At 40.1% G+C, this 18,095-nt stretch overlaps 1 protein-coding gene across 2 annotated transcripts in view; it reads left to right on the plus strand.

The window, feature by feature from the left end:
* The window catches only part of LOC121288571 (transmembrane channel-like protein 7), a 113,226-nt gene that overhangs the window by 74,492 nt on the left and 20,639 nt on the right, over nucleotides 1–18,095 (plus strand). For both annotated transcript variants that reach the window (XM_041207175.1, XM_041207176.1), the window contains exons 8-12: nucleotides 4,129–4,302; nucleotides 9,738–9,895; nucleotides 10,458–10,575; nucleotides 12,978–13,075; nucleotides 17,469–17,652. In XM_041207175.1, the coding sequence (XP_041063109.1) occupies nucleotides 4,129–4,302; nucleotides 9,738–9,895; nucleotides 10,458–10,575; nucleotides 12,978–13,075; nucleotides 17,469–17,652 (732 nt within the window). The remainder of the gene's footprint in view (nucleotides 1–4,128; nucleotides 4,303–9,737; nucleotides 9,896–10,457; nucleotides 10,576–12,977; nucleotides 13,076–17,468; nucleotides 17,653–18,095) is intronic.

Genomic DNA, 18,095 nt, shown 5'->3' on the forward strand with positions numbered 1-18,095 from the left:
AAATAATTTGTTAGATTCTTGATTGAAAATTTGTTTTTAGAGTTTGATTTACAGGCTCATCAATACTGTGGCACCACATCCAGGTATAAATCATCCCTTCATGGAAAAGAAGGGCAGTATAGGAAAATCGGAGAAATTTGGAGGAAGGCAAAAATGGTGAAGGATTTTTCTGCTGAAGAAATCTTTATATGTCATAACATCTGAGGGCTATTTTGTCTCCTGTTTTGAACCAATAATGTTGGAGATCGTTATTTAGAACTTCATGCTTTTTTGGTCATATGAAGCCTTGCTTTACATATTGTGCTTTTATTGTAAACCTTGTTCAAAGCAGGCAGCTATCTTCCTTTAGGAGATCAATCCTACCATTAGCAATTTCTTCTTCTCCTTCTCCTTGAGTTCTCTGCCCAGCGGCAGGTCTGACCCACAGCACCACAACCTCCACCACAGGTAGGGCAAGGAGGAAAGTCCTGAATTCAACCCAGCTGGAACAGCGATTGAACCCCATGCTGATGGTGCCAATCTGATCCAGACTGGCTTCCCAGCCAACTGAGCCAACCGGCCTCCAAGGAGTACAAGTTGCTGTGGCAACATCCACTTTTACATTCATGTTGTAGCCTGGAGCTATGGATAGTGATAGTATAGACTCCAATTTCTTTCCCATCACATGGCTGACCAGGAATTGCTCTGCTCTTACCATCTGGCTTTTGTTGGAAAGACTCACAAATTAATACTCAGTCTGTTTGGCTGTCAATGACCATTAACTCCTGGATTGGGACTTGAACCCAGAGCTTTCAGTTCAAGGGCAGGGACACTACCCACAAGACCTTCAAGTATCAATTTAGAGAATCACTAAAGGCAGGGCATTTGGATTGAATCCTAGGTAAAGGAAGGCTGACTTGTATGGTTTGTTGTGCCAGTCAACACTTCCATAGCCTCCTGTGATATTTGCATCTGTAATCCACCAGTCAGACTTGGGACAAGAGAGAAGATTACTAGTTCAGAGAATGAGTTCAAGCTCTCAAGTTAATTGGAACAATTTATTCTGTCAAGTAAAGAAATTTGGCATTCAGAACTATTGGATTCAATTTGCTCACCACTGATTTCACAAGCCCCTAATGTGTTGAGAAACCTTTTCTCCAATTACTGGACACTTCCTTCAGAAGCAACACAGTAAAACAAATTCAAGTTGATGCTTCAAATGTAGGTGCAAGCCCTGCTATTGCACAGGATGTTCAGGGTCTGCTGTTATGCTTGACTGCAGTTCTGGTTTCCTCAGAGTCTTTGATCATCATGTTATACTAGTACTTATGCAGTTCTCCATAGAGACCTAAGCCAATCATACTAATACTTTTGAGACTCCATATGAGCTCTCATGGCGTACCACAAGTAATGAAGTGTCAGTAGACAAGAGAGAGTTCCTTTGCTGAGCTTTAGAATCAGCAGTGATGCCCTTCCTTGCCCACTACAACAGCCTAGAATGGAAGGTAGAATGAGTTGTCTTAACGAAAAGGTTTTTAAAACTCAATTGCAACTGGTAATTGGATTAGGAGATCTCTTGTGTTTGGTGGCAGGTTTCCTGATTTTTATGGAAATGCATTACAATGGCCAACGGGAATGCCTTACAATTCGGCTTTTAAAAATCAAACTGTATTCTGATGGGATAGAATAAGCATTTCTCCAAAGGAATACCACTATTAAAATTCTAAGGAAGAATTAGCTAAATTAAACCAAGATTAAACAATAAAGCTAATGAGAAATTAAAATAGCAAAATTAAATTAAAACAAAAATCCCATGTGTTATAATGTGAAAGTGAAGGAGTTTGGGAATGATGTTTATAAGGATCCAGTCATATGACCTATTAATTTATTAGTTAATAAAGTAAATTGGGTATAGAGTGCAAATGGATGTTGAAATACACGGTAGATAAGTTGCACTAGCATTGTACAGATTGGTGGTAAGGCTAATTCAAGAACATAGAATGCATTTTTGGTCACCTATCTCAAAGAATCAAAATATACTAGGAAGGGTTCAGAGAAGAGATCCATATAATTTGAGGCTTTCTGGAATTAAGTAATGAAGAAAGGCTTGTATGGAAAAGACAACTGAACGGAGACATGGTACAGGACACAAATAATTGAAAAGCAGGGACAGGTGAAAAGCTTGGGAAGAAAGGAATGAGGAAGTAAAAATTTCCAGGAGGTTTGGTGGAGGTAAGTAAATTTTCAATTTTGGCATTGGTGGGGAAATAGTGAAGTAGATCGGCTACCACCTGTTGTACACCTTGCCTGATTTTCCTTTGTAATCAATAGAAAGGATATAATGTGTGACTTATCTCCTCCTATCAGTTTTTTGTCGCTGGCAAAAGTGAAAATTATCCCCCCAGAATGTGAATTAAAAAAAAACAGAATGGAAATGGAACTAATGGGGAGCTTGTGGGGGAAGCTTGAAGATAATTGTGTCAACTCTTATACCTTTGAAATTTCAAACTTAGTTCCCAAATTGCCAAAATATTTCCCTGTATTAAGCCAGAAAATGGGGTCTTAGTTTCATATCTTCTAATGTGGCTTGATGTCATGTTTTATAATGCTCCTATAAAAGGCCTTGGGGAGTTTTATTACACTAAATAGATGTTGTAACCATGATTGGTGTGGAGGTCAGTCAAGTTTCCAGCATTATTTGGGGTTTGCATGGAAACATGTGCCGATGCCTACATTAGCTAACCATGCAAGGTCACTTGAATGCTTTCAAACACTGTATTGCTGCTTGTGACATTGACTGCCTGAATATCTCACTACCTGTATCCTTCTTGTCATTCCTTTCTAAATTGGAAAACAGCCTATCACTTCTTGTCTGTATCTCTGCCAATATTAAATTCATTAAGGCTTTTTTAATCTTGGAGTTTTGGTCAAAGTGAGTTCTGGTGCTCTTTCTGTATATTGATGCCCTTCTGAGCTTTCATGTGCTCTCTCTCAAAGACAAGTTTCTGGGCAGAATTTTCTGTCTGTCGGGCGGATGGGCCCGACCCAATCTCCACCGGGCGGGGAGCCGATCCCCACCAGAGAAGGGGGCCCCGCCGCCGTTTTACGTGGGCGGGCCAATTAAGGCCCACCCAGTGTGATGTCTGCCGGGAAGCGCTATGCGCTCCCTGTGCGGGCAGGGGGACTCCCCAAAAGTGAGAGTGTGCTCTTTCGCGCATGCGCACGACAGAGCGCTCATTTCCCTGAGGCTAAGTGCTGCCTCAGGGAGATCACTTCTGCGTTGAAAAATATTAAAAATAGAAAAAAAAAATTCCCTAACATGTTCCATCTCTTGTGACAATGTTCATAATTTACATAATAACTTTGTTAAAATTTTTTGAAACCCTACATGAAACCTCACCCCACCGGTGGATGGGGTTTCACGTTTTCTGTATTTGCCACTGAGGCTCCTGGCTGTCCCGACAACCTTAAGGTTGGACGGGCAGGTCCTTTAATTGTATAAATGATCCTGTCAATGGCCTCAATTGGCCATTGACAGGTCGGCAGGCCCGCAGCCGATTTTGCTGCACCCCCGCCTTCCTGACAATTTAAATAGGACGGGATGACGTCAGGGTTTCACCTGACATCATCCCGCGTCATTTTGCACATCGGCGAGTGCCCCCCCTGCCGCCGCAGCCCCCCCCCAACTCACTGACGGCAAAATTCGGCCCTCTGGGCCTAACTATGGTTCTCTCCATCCCAGTAGCGGAGTGCCAGTTCAGAGTGTGTTCCAGGTTTAAACCTGCTCATCACATCAAATTTGCTTCCAAAACTCACTCAGGGAAAATGCTACTAGTTGGTAAGCTGGGTGGGCAAGAACCCAGGCCATAAAATCAGGAACATGGCAATATGAGGCACTTGGAAAGTAACCAGCAGTTAGTTTTTCAAATTTGGTTGGTGTTGAGTTGTCTGTGGCATTGTTAAAATTACATTAGGTTAATTTATTGCTGAAATGCAATCTTAACATTTTAATAGGTGCAATTTCTCTTTTAAATGCTCACTTTCAGGAAAACATACCTTTGACAAGTGCAAAGTCAATTATTACTATTAGCAAGGATGTTTTTATCAAGAAATGAAGAACTAAAGCAGTTTTTTTTTTAATGCTACTAGACTGACTTGGATGAAGAAAGAATCAAGCAGAAAATTGCAGACAGAACCAAGAGGGAGAAGTGCCGAATCTACCTCTTAAGAGCTTTCTTGAATTTGGTAGTTGTAATGATATTGGCCATTTGTTTTTACTGCATTTACAGAACTACTGTTTACTCTCAAGCGTATAAAGAAAATGTGAGTATTCATTTTGTTATTTGAAATAATTCCAGTGATGTTATGCTAGTTGTGTTATTACCATGAAGAGTTAGATTTAAAAATGCCATTGTGTAATGACATGCCTTTTTAGCTATTTTTATTCCTGTAATGCAATGATGAATGTACAGATACTATGTAACATCGTGGAACATTTTGAGGACTCCTTAATCTCAAATATTTGCATCTAGGATTAGGTTGGTAATTATTTTGTTCCTACGTTTTGGAAGTGTAGGAAACTGTAACCCCTTTAGACCCACTCAAGTCCAATTCTCCCTTGTAAATATATCCTCATTGGTTGCCCCTCGATTTGAGGTTGACATCTACTCAGGTTTGTCAGTTTCTGTCATGGATCTTCTTGCGACTGAACTGGCCAATTCTTGACCCACAGACCTTTGGGCACATGGGGCAGGATGTCCCACAGGTATTGACAGTTGGAGTGGAGGATATACTCTGTTTTCTTTCCTTCTCTGCCACCACTCTGCCTCATTATGAGATAAACTGTGCTTCCTAATGTGTACATCATTCTCTTTTGGGGCAGATGGTGGCATAGTTGTAATCGCAGAATCAGAATCACAGATTTGTTACAGTGCAGAAGGTGGCTGTTTGGCCCATCATGTCTGCACCAGCTCTCTGAATGAGAAGCGCTCTTAGTGCCATTCTGTCGCCTTCTCCCGTAACCCTGCACCTTCTTCCTTTTCAGAAAGCAGTCTAATTCCCTTTAGAATGCTTCGATTGAAGCTGCCTCCACCACAATTTCAGGCAGTGCATTCCAGAATTTAACTGCATGCTGCATGAAAAAGATTTTCCTCATATTGCTTTTGATTCTCTTGCCAATTACTTTAAATCTGCGCCCTTTCATTCTCAATTCTTTCACAAGTGGGAACAGTTTCTCCCTATCTACTCTGTCCAGCCCCCCCCCATGATTTTAAATACCTCTTTCAAATCTCTTAGTCCTCTCTTTTCTAAGGAAAACAGTCCTAACGTCTCGAATCTATCTTCATAATTGGAACCATTCTCATGAATCTTTTCTGCACTCTCTCCAATCGCTTCCCATCTTTCCTAAAGTTCAGTGAACAGAACTGTAGCCAATACTCCAAACGAAGCCGAACTTATGTCTTGTACAAGTCCAGCATAACTTCTTTGCTCTTGCACTCTGTCTCTATTAATAAAGCCTAGGATACTGTATGCTTTATTAACTGCTGTCTCAACCTGTCATGCCACCTTTAATAGCTTATGCACCTATATACCCAAGTCCCTCTGCTCCTGCATCCCCTTTAGAGTTGTACCCTTTACTTTATATCTCTGCATGTAATGTCACTGGGCTAGTCATCCACAGACATGGGTTCAAATCCCACCATGGCAGTTAGTGGAGTATAAATTCTTTTTTTTTTAAATTATTCGTTCATGGGATGCAGGTGTCACTGGTTGGGCCAGCATTTATTGCCCATCCCTAATTGCCCTTGTTTAGAGGGCATTTTAAGAGTCAACCATACTGCTGTGGGTCTGGAGTCACATGTAGGCCAGACCAGGTAAGGACGACAGATTTCCTTCCCTAAAGGCCATTAGTGACCCAAATGGGTGTTTTACAACAATCGACAATGGTTCATAGTCATCATCAGACTTTTAATTCCAGATTTTTATTGCGTTCAAATGGGATTTAAACCCAGGTTCCCAGAGCATTAGCCTGGGTCTCTGGATTACCAGTCCAGTGACAATATCACTATGCTATCACCTCCCTGATTAATAAATCTAGAATGTGATGGTGACTATGAAACTATTGTTGATTGTCGTAAAAACCTATCTGGTTCATTAATGTCCTTTTGGGAAGGAAATATATGTCGTTTTTACCTGCTCTGGCCTACCTGTGACTCCAGATCCACAGTAATTAACCACTATTAACTGTCATCTGAAATGGCCTAGCAAGCTACTCACTTCAAGGACAATTAGGATGGGCAACAACATCTACATCCCGTGAAAGAATAAATTATTGTTTTGGAATGGAAATTAGAGTTTTTTTTTACTGCTTTACCACTTTCAGTTTTGGTACAAATAATGATTGCTGCCTGACATGTCTATTTTATAAGGCACTTTGTAGATTAACAATAGTGGTGAATAATGAATGGCTGATCTTATCTAAATGTACATAGATTCAGGAGGAGGACATTTTAGCCTCTAGAACTTGTTATGCCATTCAATGAGGTCATAGCTGACCTGGGACCCAACTTCATATACATACTTTTGCTCTATATCTCTTAATCTCTTTGACAAAAATCTATCAATTTCCATTTAACATTAACAACTAATCTAGCATCAGCTGCTGATAAAGGAAGAGAGTTCCAAAGTTCTGCCGCACTTTGTGTATAGAAATTTAATATTTTGGACATTGAAAACATGAAAGATATAAGTAATAAATCAGTGCCCATTAGTACAACTGGATTAATGTGAATCAGGATATTTTTCCTACAAGGTACCTAATGAAAGTATGAACAAGACCTTGTTATGAACTTGTGTAGATTTGCTAATATAATATGAACATACGAAGAAGGAGCAGGAGTAGGCCATTCAGCCATTTAATAAGATCATGGCTGATCTGATAGTAACCTGAAATCTGCATCCCACCTACCACCGATAACCTATCACCCCCTTGCTTACCAAGAATCTATACAGTTCTGCCTTAAAAATATTCAAAGACTCTGCTTCAACTGCCTTTTCAGGAAGAGAGTTCCAAAGACACTCAACCCTCTGAGTGAAAATATTTCACCTCATCTCTGTTTTAAATGGGCGACCCCTTATTTTTAAACAGTGATCCCCTAGTTCTAGATTCTCCCCTGAGAGGAAACATCCCTCCACATGCACCCTGTCAAAACCCCTCAGGATCTTATATGTTTCAATCAAATTGCCTCTTACTCTGCTAAACTCCAGTGAATACAAGCCTACTCTGTCCAACCTTTCCTCATAAGACAACCCACCCATTCCAGGTATTAGTCTGGTAAACCACCTCTGAACTGCTTCCAACACATTTACATTTTACATTAAATGAGGTGACCAATACTGAACACAGTACTCCAAAGGTGGTCTCATTAGTGCCCTGTACAACTGATGCATAATCTCCCTACTTTTGTATTCAATTCTCCTCATAATCAATGATAACATTCTATTAGCTGTACCTGCACACTAGCCTTTTGTGATTCATGCACTAGGACACCAAGATCCCTCTGCATCTCAGAGCTGTGTAATCTCTTGCCATTTAGATAATATGCTTCTCTTTTATTCTTTGTGCCAAAATGGACAATTTCACATTTTCCCACATTATATTCCATCTGCCAGATCTTTGCCCAGATCCTTGCCCACTCACTTAACCTATCCCTATCTGTTTGTAGCCTCCTTATATTCTTTTAAGGTCTGAGGTCCCAGCACTGATCCCTGTGGCATGCCACTCATTACATCTTGCCAAACTGAAAGAGACCCATTTATGCCTACTCTCTGCTTCCTGTTAGCCAGCCAATCTTCTATCTGTGCCAATATGTTACCCCCTAGACCATGAGCTTTTATTTTCCGCAATAACTGTTGAATAAAAAGACAAAGATTAGTGGCTTTCCTGTGCTGTACGTTAAGTCAGAAGATATATTGGGTAGAATTTTATAGTTGCCCACTAGCAGGTTTTCAGGCAGGGGTTGCCCATAAAATTCCTTGGGTTGCCTTCCCACCACCCTCCTGCCTGCGCCTCAGGTGTCCACAATTTTCCGTTGGGGCAGGCAAGGCCTAGGATGGGCGGCCTGTCTGTCCTGCCCCAATTGAGGCCCATAAGTGTTCCAATTTTGAGGCTGATGAAAGGAGTTCAGGGGCAGGGGTGAAGCCTAGCAGATTATCCTGCTTGGGCCTCAGGGTGGGGTGGGGGAATGGTGTGGTGGGGCATGGGGGGGAACCTCCCTCAAGGGCCCGCTTTTCATGTCAGACGCCCTCCCTAAGGTCTGCCTCCCTTGGTGACACCTTTCCATCAAGGCCCCCACCTGCTCTTCCAAACACCCATCACCCTCTTCTCCCCCCCACCTTCCAGGCTTCACCTCACCTCCCTGCTATGAGACCCCCTTCTCCACACACACACACACACCCGCCCCCCCCCCCCCCACCTCACCCCAGCACTTAACTGGTCCTGGCCACTTAGAATCTGGGGACTGTTTGTAGTCCCAATCTTGGCCACTGCTGGCACTCTAGAGCTGCTGGCCAAGCAGATTGCCAGCAACTCTCTGAGGTGGGACTTCTGCCTGAGCAAGGTGTTAAATGGTTGCAGGGATGTGTTTCCCGCTGTCTCTTTGGGTGGCAGGGTGGTAAGTCATAAGTTCAAGGTGAGGGGCAGGAGGTTTAGGGGCGATGTGAAGAAAAACTTTTTTACCCAGAGGGTGGTGACGGTCTGGAATGCGCTGCCTGGGAGGGTGGTGGAGGCGGGTTGCCTTTAAAAAGTACTTGAATAGGCACGTGGCGCGTCATAACATTCAAGGCTATGGGCCAAGTGCTGGTAAATGGGATTAGGTAGGTAGGTCAGGTGTTTCTCACGTGCCGGTGCAGACTCGATGGGCCAAAGGGCCTCTTCTGCATTGTGATTCTGTAATTCTGACTGGAATTAATCCTTGACCTGTTCACATTTAGTCAATCAGGTATTTGATCCAGCCACAAATAACTAGCAATTTAACAGATGGTAGGTTGTTTGAACCAAGCATTTTATGATGTGACTCTGGATTCTGTCAGAGGTGCCCACTTTTGGGTGAGATGCTCTCTCAGGTGGACATGAAAGATCCTATGGCCCTTTTTGAAGAAGAGCAGGCTAGTTATCCCCAGTGTCCTGGTATTATTTATCTTTCAATCAATATCACTTAAAGCGATACAAAAGCATAATGCTGCAGGTGCTGAAAATGGAATGAAAACAAAAAGTGCTGGACATATTCAGGAGATCTGGCAGCATCTGTGGAGAAAGAAGCAGAGGTAATGTTTCGGATCGATGACCTTTCAACTTTTTCTCTCCACAGGTTCTGCCAGCCCTGCTGAGTATTTCCAGCGCTTTGCTTAATTTGAAATTAAAACAGAATGATATTGATGTCAATGTCATTATCGCATTGCTGTTTGTGGATGCTTGCTGTGTATAAATTTGCAGCCACATATCCTGCATTATAACATTGACTACACAACTAGAAGGTGCTTGTTGGCTGTAAACTATTTTGAGACATCCTGAGGTTATGAATGGTGCTACATAAATGTGAATTTTTCTTCCATGCTGTGTTTTTAAAATGTACAGGTGGACAAGTTTAACCACTGCCCACCCCTATATGTTCTAATGTCTGCTTAGTTTTGTTAAGTTTTAAATTCTAGATTTTTACAGTGACATCGGCTTAATTTGATTATGTTTCTATTTTTATCAGTCGGATAATGTTAAAGGCTTCACATTCAGTCTAATAGTTGAGTACTTGCCATCGATTGTCATCACAGCAGCTAACTTTATCACTCCGCACCTGTTTGAACGCATAATCCAATTTGAAGACTATTCACCAGCCTTTGAGATAAGATTTATACTTATTAGGTATGGATGTATTTCTCTGATGTATACAAGGTAGAGTATATTTTTATAGTTGAGATTGGCAGTATGTTATGCACCCATAAATTTGAGACAGCAGGCCATCCAAAAGGTACACGTGACTGTAACAATTGCATTTTGCACCAGTTGGCTTAATTATTTGAACTTTCTTGTTGGAATACTGTTTAAAAGTGTTAGATGGATTCAAGTTATTGCCAAAGCAATATGTGAATGACATTGAATTTTGAAAAGATCTGTAGATGATTTCATGAAAAATTGTTTGCAATAAAATTACAGTTGTTATTTGATGGTAGCCCTGTAAGCATAACGCCATGGTGCTAATTGAGTGCAATGTGGATGAACTTCACCATTCCCCTCCCTTGCAACACTCATCAAGATTTCAGACTTTAACCCTTCCAGCCCTTAATCTGCCCTTTACCACAGGTTTTTGTCTAAGTGACTCATGGATATTTCAAAACCCAGTCTCATTCCCTGCTGTCTCATATCCTCATTGTTTTCATCATCAAAGAAAATCAAACTAAAACTTACTTACTGAACTTTTCTACAGGTCTGTATTTGTGCGATTGGCTAATATTATTGTTCTCCTGGCGAGTTTGTGGTCACAAATCACCACTTGTAAAAATCCTGACTGCAAACCTTGTGGCTACAACAACAAATTATATCCAGTGAGTACATGGATAAATTCTACATTTAAAAATAAACTATAATCAGATTGAATATGGGTTTAAAAGCCTGTGGTTTTGAGAATTTCTATTTGCTTGTAGCAAAAATAGGATGCAGTAGGATAAATGTGTAATCATCAATAAGCAATGTTTAGATGTGATACAAAAAAATTGCATTCTAATATAAAGTAAACCCTGCCACTTGAAGTGAAATCAATGAACATATTTAGAAAATAGTTTAATAAAGTGAAGTTGTGCATTTGCAGAATGACAACATTATAATGCTCAACAGACTTTCAATTGTTTTAGAGATCTTTGCAGTTAATTAGGGGAGGTGATAGTGTAGTGGTATTGTCGCTGGGCTAGTAATCCAGAGACCCAGGGTAAAGCTGTGGGGACCTGGGTTTGAATCCCATCATGGCAGATGGTAGAATTTGAATTAAAAAAAAATCTGGAATTAAAAGCCTAATGATGACTATGAGACTATTGCCAATTGTTGTTAAAACCCACCTGGTTCACTAATGTCCTTTAGAGAAGGAAATCTGCTGTCCTTACCTGGTCTGGCCTACATGCCCACAGCAACATGGTTGACTCTTAAATGCCATCTGATCAAGGGCAATTAGGGGTGGGCAATAAATGCTGGCCTAGCCAGCAATGCTCACATCCCATGAATGAATAAAAAAAAACTTGCATAGAAATTGATAATTTTAATACTAATGTAAGAACAAAGTATTTGTATTTAACTTGTTCTTTTAAGAACATTTACATTTTTATGTTAAACTTAACTTTACAGGATTAACAGGAACTAGCATAATTTACATTGAACACAAATTATTTTGAGTATATTTGATTAAAAGGACTTGTCAAAATGCTCCTGTTCATGTAACTGTTAAAAATGAGAACACTGCCAATAATAATATTGAAGGATTTCATGAGTGCATGAAAATTAATCACAAAATTTAGAACCGTTGAGGTTTTTCACTAGGCTTGTATATCTGCTTGCATTGGTCCTAGATTCAAAACATTCAGGATGGATAGGAGAGTAGAAGTGGCAGATTGCCTTGTATGTGAGGGATACCTGGGAGGTTCAAGTGTGATTGATATATGATTCTATGAAAGGCCAGGACAACAGTTGGGGATAACTATGTTCTATCAAACCCAATGAGGAGAACTTATCATTTTATCACATTATTAGAAGTAAGAACAAGATCATTTTATTGGAGAACTTCACAAAGTCAGAATGCATATATAACATGGCTGCTTCTACATAGTCTTAATTTTTCTTTTCCCTTTCTTAATCTGTTACTTTTTTCTGTTATCATTTTGGAGCAACTTTTATTTAATTTGCTTGTGCTATACTTTGTACTTTGTTCTTGCACTTCCTGTAATCTTTTTCAAGTATTTGGGTCACTCATGGGCTCAGCTATTCCAACATAAAATGGACCTCTAAGCTTGACAATGTAATAAATGGGTTTGAAGTTCTCAACATATTTTCAGACCCTGTGAGTGATCCAAATGCTCAGAGTAGAAATATGTGATTTGCTTGATGTGGCAACCATAGGATAATAACTTAATTGGGGAAATAGAGCATGCAGATAATCAAGCTTTAAAGCAGATGGGTGAACCATACTGGGTATTGTGTGTCAGCTTAATAATGCAAGAAGAGTGAAGGATGGTAAATAATTCAAGAATAAATCCAATGAGGAAAAGTAGGCATATCCTTCAAATGGATTGCAGATAAGAGTTCATAAATGTAGCAAAAGCAAATCACTGTAAATAAGTTGTTCCAAAATGCATCAACAGTAAAAAGTAGTATATTAAGAAAGGGAAAAGGAAAACTAAGACTACATAGAAAAGGTCTTATTTTATATACAATAAATAATAACAATACATCCAGAAGCTAGCTGCAAAGTACAATACCCAAAATTTCTTGAATTATTGTAACAAAAGTAGAAGAAGTTAAGGCCCTATCCAAATGGAATTGAACTGAGAAGAAATGGGAAATGAATAATATGGTAAATGTTAAGTACTTTCAGGTTTCTTTCTGGGAGAGGTCAAACAACATATAATCTAATGTCAAACACACAGGGCATAACTACACTAGGACTTTGCCTTAAAGGATTAAAAACCAATAAATCCCCCTGGATGGTTGAACTGTTCATGAGGCTACTGTGGGAGATGAGGGAGATTTGAGTATTATCGAAGTTTGGATGGAGTGGAATTAGGTAACTGTCCCTAGATTCAAAAAGGACACTAGACCCAAAACTACAAGCCCATTTGCTTTAACATTTAATCATCACTGAGCTCTTGAGATAAAGTATTGTAATGGATAAATGTTCTGTGTATAATCAATGACTTTTGTTCTGACTGTAAATAGAATGTTAATGATTGTTTATATGTTTCAGTGTTGGGAAACCCGAATAGGACAAGAAATGTATAAGTTGATGATATTTGACTTGATTACAATTTCATTTGTTGCACTGTTCCTGGAATTCCCCAGAAAGTAAGTGTTATTTCCCTTCCTATCCTTTCCCATTTCATTTATTCAAAAATTTTGAATTGGTACATGATTTAATCCTTTTAGATTTGTGATTAATAACCCTGCATCATTTAAAAACATTGAATATGACCTAGGTAATCGCAAGCAAAACTTTTGACCCTGTGCCCTCAAAATACCATGGCTGCAAAATTCAGTTGCACAGCCCTTGCTTTTACAGCTTTACAGGTGCCAAGATGTCATTGATGCTGTGTGCAAATGCTTCTGGTGCAGGCTGCACTGAACGCTGTTTTGAGGAGTTTGTGAGCCTGGCTGCTGGACGTGTGTACTGGAAATATGCAGAGTTGGCAGAGTGTGGCATCAATCAGCATGTAATGCTGCTTTCACTCTAATGGTGTCATTTTTGACCTCAACACTCCAACTAATGCCTCCTCTTAATCTCTCACTATTTGAACATGTTCAGCAGTAGTAAGGACCCTCTTCCAGCATCTACTAACTATTGATGAGTTATTAGAAGTGCTCAGAGATATATACTGCTACCTAAAATTGGTGTCGTCTGCGGTGAGTGGTGTGTCACGTTGACAAGGCCTTGGTTCTCACTTTGAAAGCACTGTTCACACCACTTGCCCGCGGTCATGGATGTTGTGGTTTCTGTGCTCCTTGGCCTGTAGCATGACAGGCAAAATGAACAGAGGCAACACAGAGGAGGACATGCTGTTCAAAGAGGGAGGGGGAGAAGGACTCGGCAGGACACCATATTCACCCAGGATCTTCAGGGACACCTATTCTACCTCAGCCTCAGTGAGGAAAGGTGTATGCAACATCTCCTTTTTTCTGAAGGAGATACAGAAATCTGCCATCTTTGTAAGCAGGCCTGCAACCCCTGTAGGGCAAGGGCATCATTGCCAGTGGCTGTAAAAGGGATCATATCCATGAACTTCACATTGGGTTACTTCCAAGATGGAACAAAGACTTTACCAACAGGGCTACATGCCAAGTGCTGGAAAATGGGATTAGAATATTTAGCTGCTTGATGGCCGGCTTGGACATGATGGGCCGAAGGGCCTGTTTCTGTGCTTTATAACTCTGACTCTATAACATCTTGCAATTCATTGTCCACTGCTGGATAAGGGAGGTAACAGATGCAAAGAGAGGAGAATAGATTGTATTCTTCCTTTTCATAGAGAAACAGATGGCGTGTGCATCTGACACCCATTGCTTTGTGAATTCAAAGATATATTGCAACTGCAAAAGATTCCATTCCCTCAATGTGCAGCTGGTGTGACTATACTCAGTATGTCATGTAGCTCAATGCCAGGTACGCTGGCAGCAATCATGATGCCTTTATTCTGTGCCAGCCTGTTATACCATTAACATTTGAATCATGTAATGATCCTTGGTCAGACCCCCAGGTTGTTGGTAGGAAATTGGATAGGGACTGATAATGTTTTGTTTAAAGTAGACAAAATTTGAAATTCAAGACACTTGCCGAGAGAAGAAAGCCACAAGATTCCATGGGTTTTGAACAAGCAAAAATAAGCTTTACTGTACAAGGTCAGAAAGATAAAACAATTTACGATATTTATCTTATACTCTTAACATTCAGGCTAAGTATGAGGTGCATATGAATTAACAGTCGAACACACCACACAGCACAATAAATGCCAAATGTGCCCAAAATAGATTCCACAGATTTCTCAACAATCCACCTGGATGTCAGTAACACTGAGTCAACAACCTCACTGAAACTCTGTCTTTCTCATGGGGAGTTCTAGTCTTCACCTTCAAAGACCTAACCTTGGAATTCTCACTAAAAGTCATTCCAACTTGGACAGCTTCAACAATGGCCCACCTCACAGGGTTTCAATCTTGACTCCTGTTCTGATCAACTCACAAGCATAAATTCAATTCTTCAGCCACGCTGAACTGAACACTACTGCTCCTTTGTCCCAACGGCCTGCAGCATGGAGTCACCAACCTTCAGATTCCTTCATTTAAAATCTGCTATCCAAAGCCCTTTTCTTGTTTGGAGCCTGTTGCTTTGCTCCTCTTTTTAACTCAACTAGGGCTTTTTCCTCTCCCTGTCCACTCTCTGGGATTCTATTTTTGGGACCCCTCCCCATCCCCTGCCTGGGACACCTTGCCTGCGATGGCACTGCACTCCTGGTCACCTGACCTGGGCTCTCGAGTCTTTTTCTTCATGTACAGGCGCACTGGGCCCACAGACCTTAAAAAATGCAGAATTGCGTGTGTGCAGCCCACTCCCAGTCTGCGCATGCGCAAGAACTCCGAGATCTGTGGGGGGGTGGTTTGAAGTTCTCGATCTCCGCTCTTCTCAGGAAAGTATAATAATTCTCATAATATTATTGTGATTTATGGTAAAAGTAGGTTAATAGTGGAGTTTGGATAGTTTCTCTGTGTGGGATTTCATTGAATCGGAGACAGCTGGTCTGGAGGCTTTGACTCAAGAAAAGAAGCTAGGTTTGAAATGCTAAATACTTAAACATGGCTGAAGTTTTAGAATGTGAGGTGAGAAGAATTTGCATTTTTAGATAAATCAGTGTAGTTTGAATTTCAAAGAGATGGTAGGATGTTGCACCTAGCTAGAGAAGCGAGACCAACCAGTGTGTTTACTTTTCTCAAAGGTATTGACAATGTTAGCACTGTGAATAGATTTATATTATGAGAAAAGTAAAGTTCCGAAGACATATGGGAACAATAGAATTTGCATTAAAAGGAGAAAACATGTATAAAGAAGATTGAGGTTATGTGTTAGGAAGGCATTGTAAGATCTCCCAAAAGTGTGAAAAGCTTCCAGTATTTGTGCATTAAGCTCATGTCTGCAGAAACCGAAGCTGGGGAAAGCCACTTTGAATTCTACTGTGTTGACTTGCTTGGATCTGTTCAAATCTTTTTTTTTACTGTTGCCTTAATGGGGGTGTAACTGGAAGCCAGATTAATTAGGGGTTTTAGAAATTATTATAGCAGTAATTTGTAGACCTGTGTATGTGCTTGGAATTTTTTCTTTTGTTAATAAATGTTTAATTTAGTATTCTAAAAATCTCAATTCGTGGTAGACTTATTACTTCTGAATTCAGAGCACACATCTCTAAATAAAATACAAATTGCGAAACCATTGTGACCGTGTGATCAAGTTTGCCTTGTAGATTTGATCCACCTGGCACACATCATCTGCCAGGTCATGACAGCATTCAACAAGGCAAGAATAGTTTCCATAACTGTCACAGAGGCCAGAGGGTGGCAAGAACTATTTGCCCATCTAGTTATGACTCTGCTGAGCAACCATGCACACTTGAGTGGCATACATAGAACGAGAGTTATGCTTAAACATTCAGTCCCTCCACCACTGATGTACCATGACAGCAGTGTGTGCCATAAGATGCACTGCAACAACTCATCAAGCCTTCTTCAACGGTACCTTCCAAACCTGCAACCTCTACCACCCAGAAGGACAAGGACAGCAGATGCATGAGAACACCAGCACCCGGAAGTTCTCCTCTAAGCCACACACCATTCTGCTTGCCATTCCTTCACTGTCACTGGCTCAAAATTCTGGAGCTTCCTTCCTAACAGCACTATGGACTTAGCTGCACCAGTATAAGGCAAGCAGCTGAAGATGATGCATAGGGGGAAGTGAAGAGGCAACCAACATATCCACGTTGTGGCCCACTGTCCATGGTCCATTTATCTGACTGGAGTACCAGTGAATGCAATTTCAATTCCCACTCTTTACTCTGTTAGTAACAATCACAGTGTCCTCTTGTCTTGAATGTGTCAGTATCTGAGCTGGTGGTTGAGTGTATCTGAGTGAGTGACAGTGTTCCTTATTCTTCAGTCACTTCTTGCTCTTGCACCATTGCCTGACCAGGTGGCAGTTCTTGGGTATTTGAAATGGGAAGGGTTATGGTGAGAGGGAGGTGAGGAAGCCTTTTTTTTTGGACCTTATTAATTTTGTAATCGATGACTTTGTAAAGAATAATTCTGTGTAGAAGCTTGAAAGAGGTGACAATATTTCTGAATCCATTCAGCTGATCATTTGCTATTCAAATCAGTAATATTCAACAAATGTTTCAATCTGTCTACTTAATAACTATCCAGTATCTTAGAGTTTGATTATTTTTGAAATTAAGCTAAAATGTTATATTTGTAATATAACATTTTGTTTAATAAGCATTTTCATTTTGCCATTCGTGTAAACTATTAATACAGCTTAAGTTGTATGTTTTGGGTTAATTTCTAAACCTAATGAAACTTGTGCATTAGTTATTATACTTGTAACCATTGAATTTTATTTTGAGATTATTGAACAGTGCATTGTAACAAGGGATACGCTGTATTCTAATCGCATAATTACATCTTTTATATATTTGTTTTTCAGGTTAATTGTAACCTATTGTACTTTTCCACCTTTCAAGTGGTGGGGTCAGCAGCAGTTTGCTGTTCCTCAAAATGTATTAGAAATTGTTTATGGTCAGACTATTTGTTGGATAGGAACATTTTATTCACCATTGCTCCCTGGAATAGCAACCATCAAGTACATCTTCATATTTTATATCAAAAAGGTGAGTTATTTTACAGAATATACCAATGAAAGCAAACCTATTTTTAAAAATAATATATGGCAATCAGATGATTGAATTACCTCTCTTTAATTTTTTTCTTAGTTATTCCTGACCGATTAAAATATTAATCGATAAGATTTTCAACCATAAGTTTGATAATCGAAATAGATGTTAGTTTATCTGCAGTAGACTTCCTGAAATTTGACTTGAGATTTGCACTGAGGTTCTCAGAATGACTCAGAGTTTTTCAGTGAGTAGTTGAGTAGTCCAGTAAATGCAAAAAATTGCCTTTAGATTGCGTGTTTAACATTTAGAAAGTTCTATGGTATTTTACACATTGGGGAGAAAAACGGACATTAAGATTAGATTAGGGTCAGGTCGTGAAGATCCCAGATTTAGTTCTCTGCTTGAGGTGAATTAGCTAATCTCAGTTTAGCAGGTAC

The sequence above is a fragment of the Carcharodon carcharias genome, chromosome 15, assembly GCF_017639515.1.
Source record: "Carcharodon carcharias isolate sCarCar2 chromosome 15, sCarCar2.pri, whole genome shotgun sequence".
NCBI classification, from domain to species: domain Eukaryota; kingdom Metazoa; phylum Chordata; class Chondrichthyes; order Lamniformes; family Lamnidae; genus Carcharodon; species Carcharodon carcharias.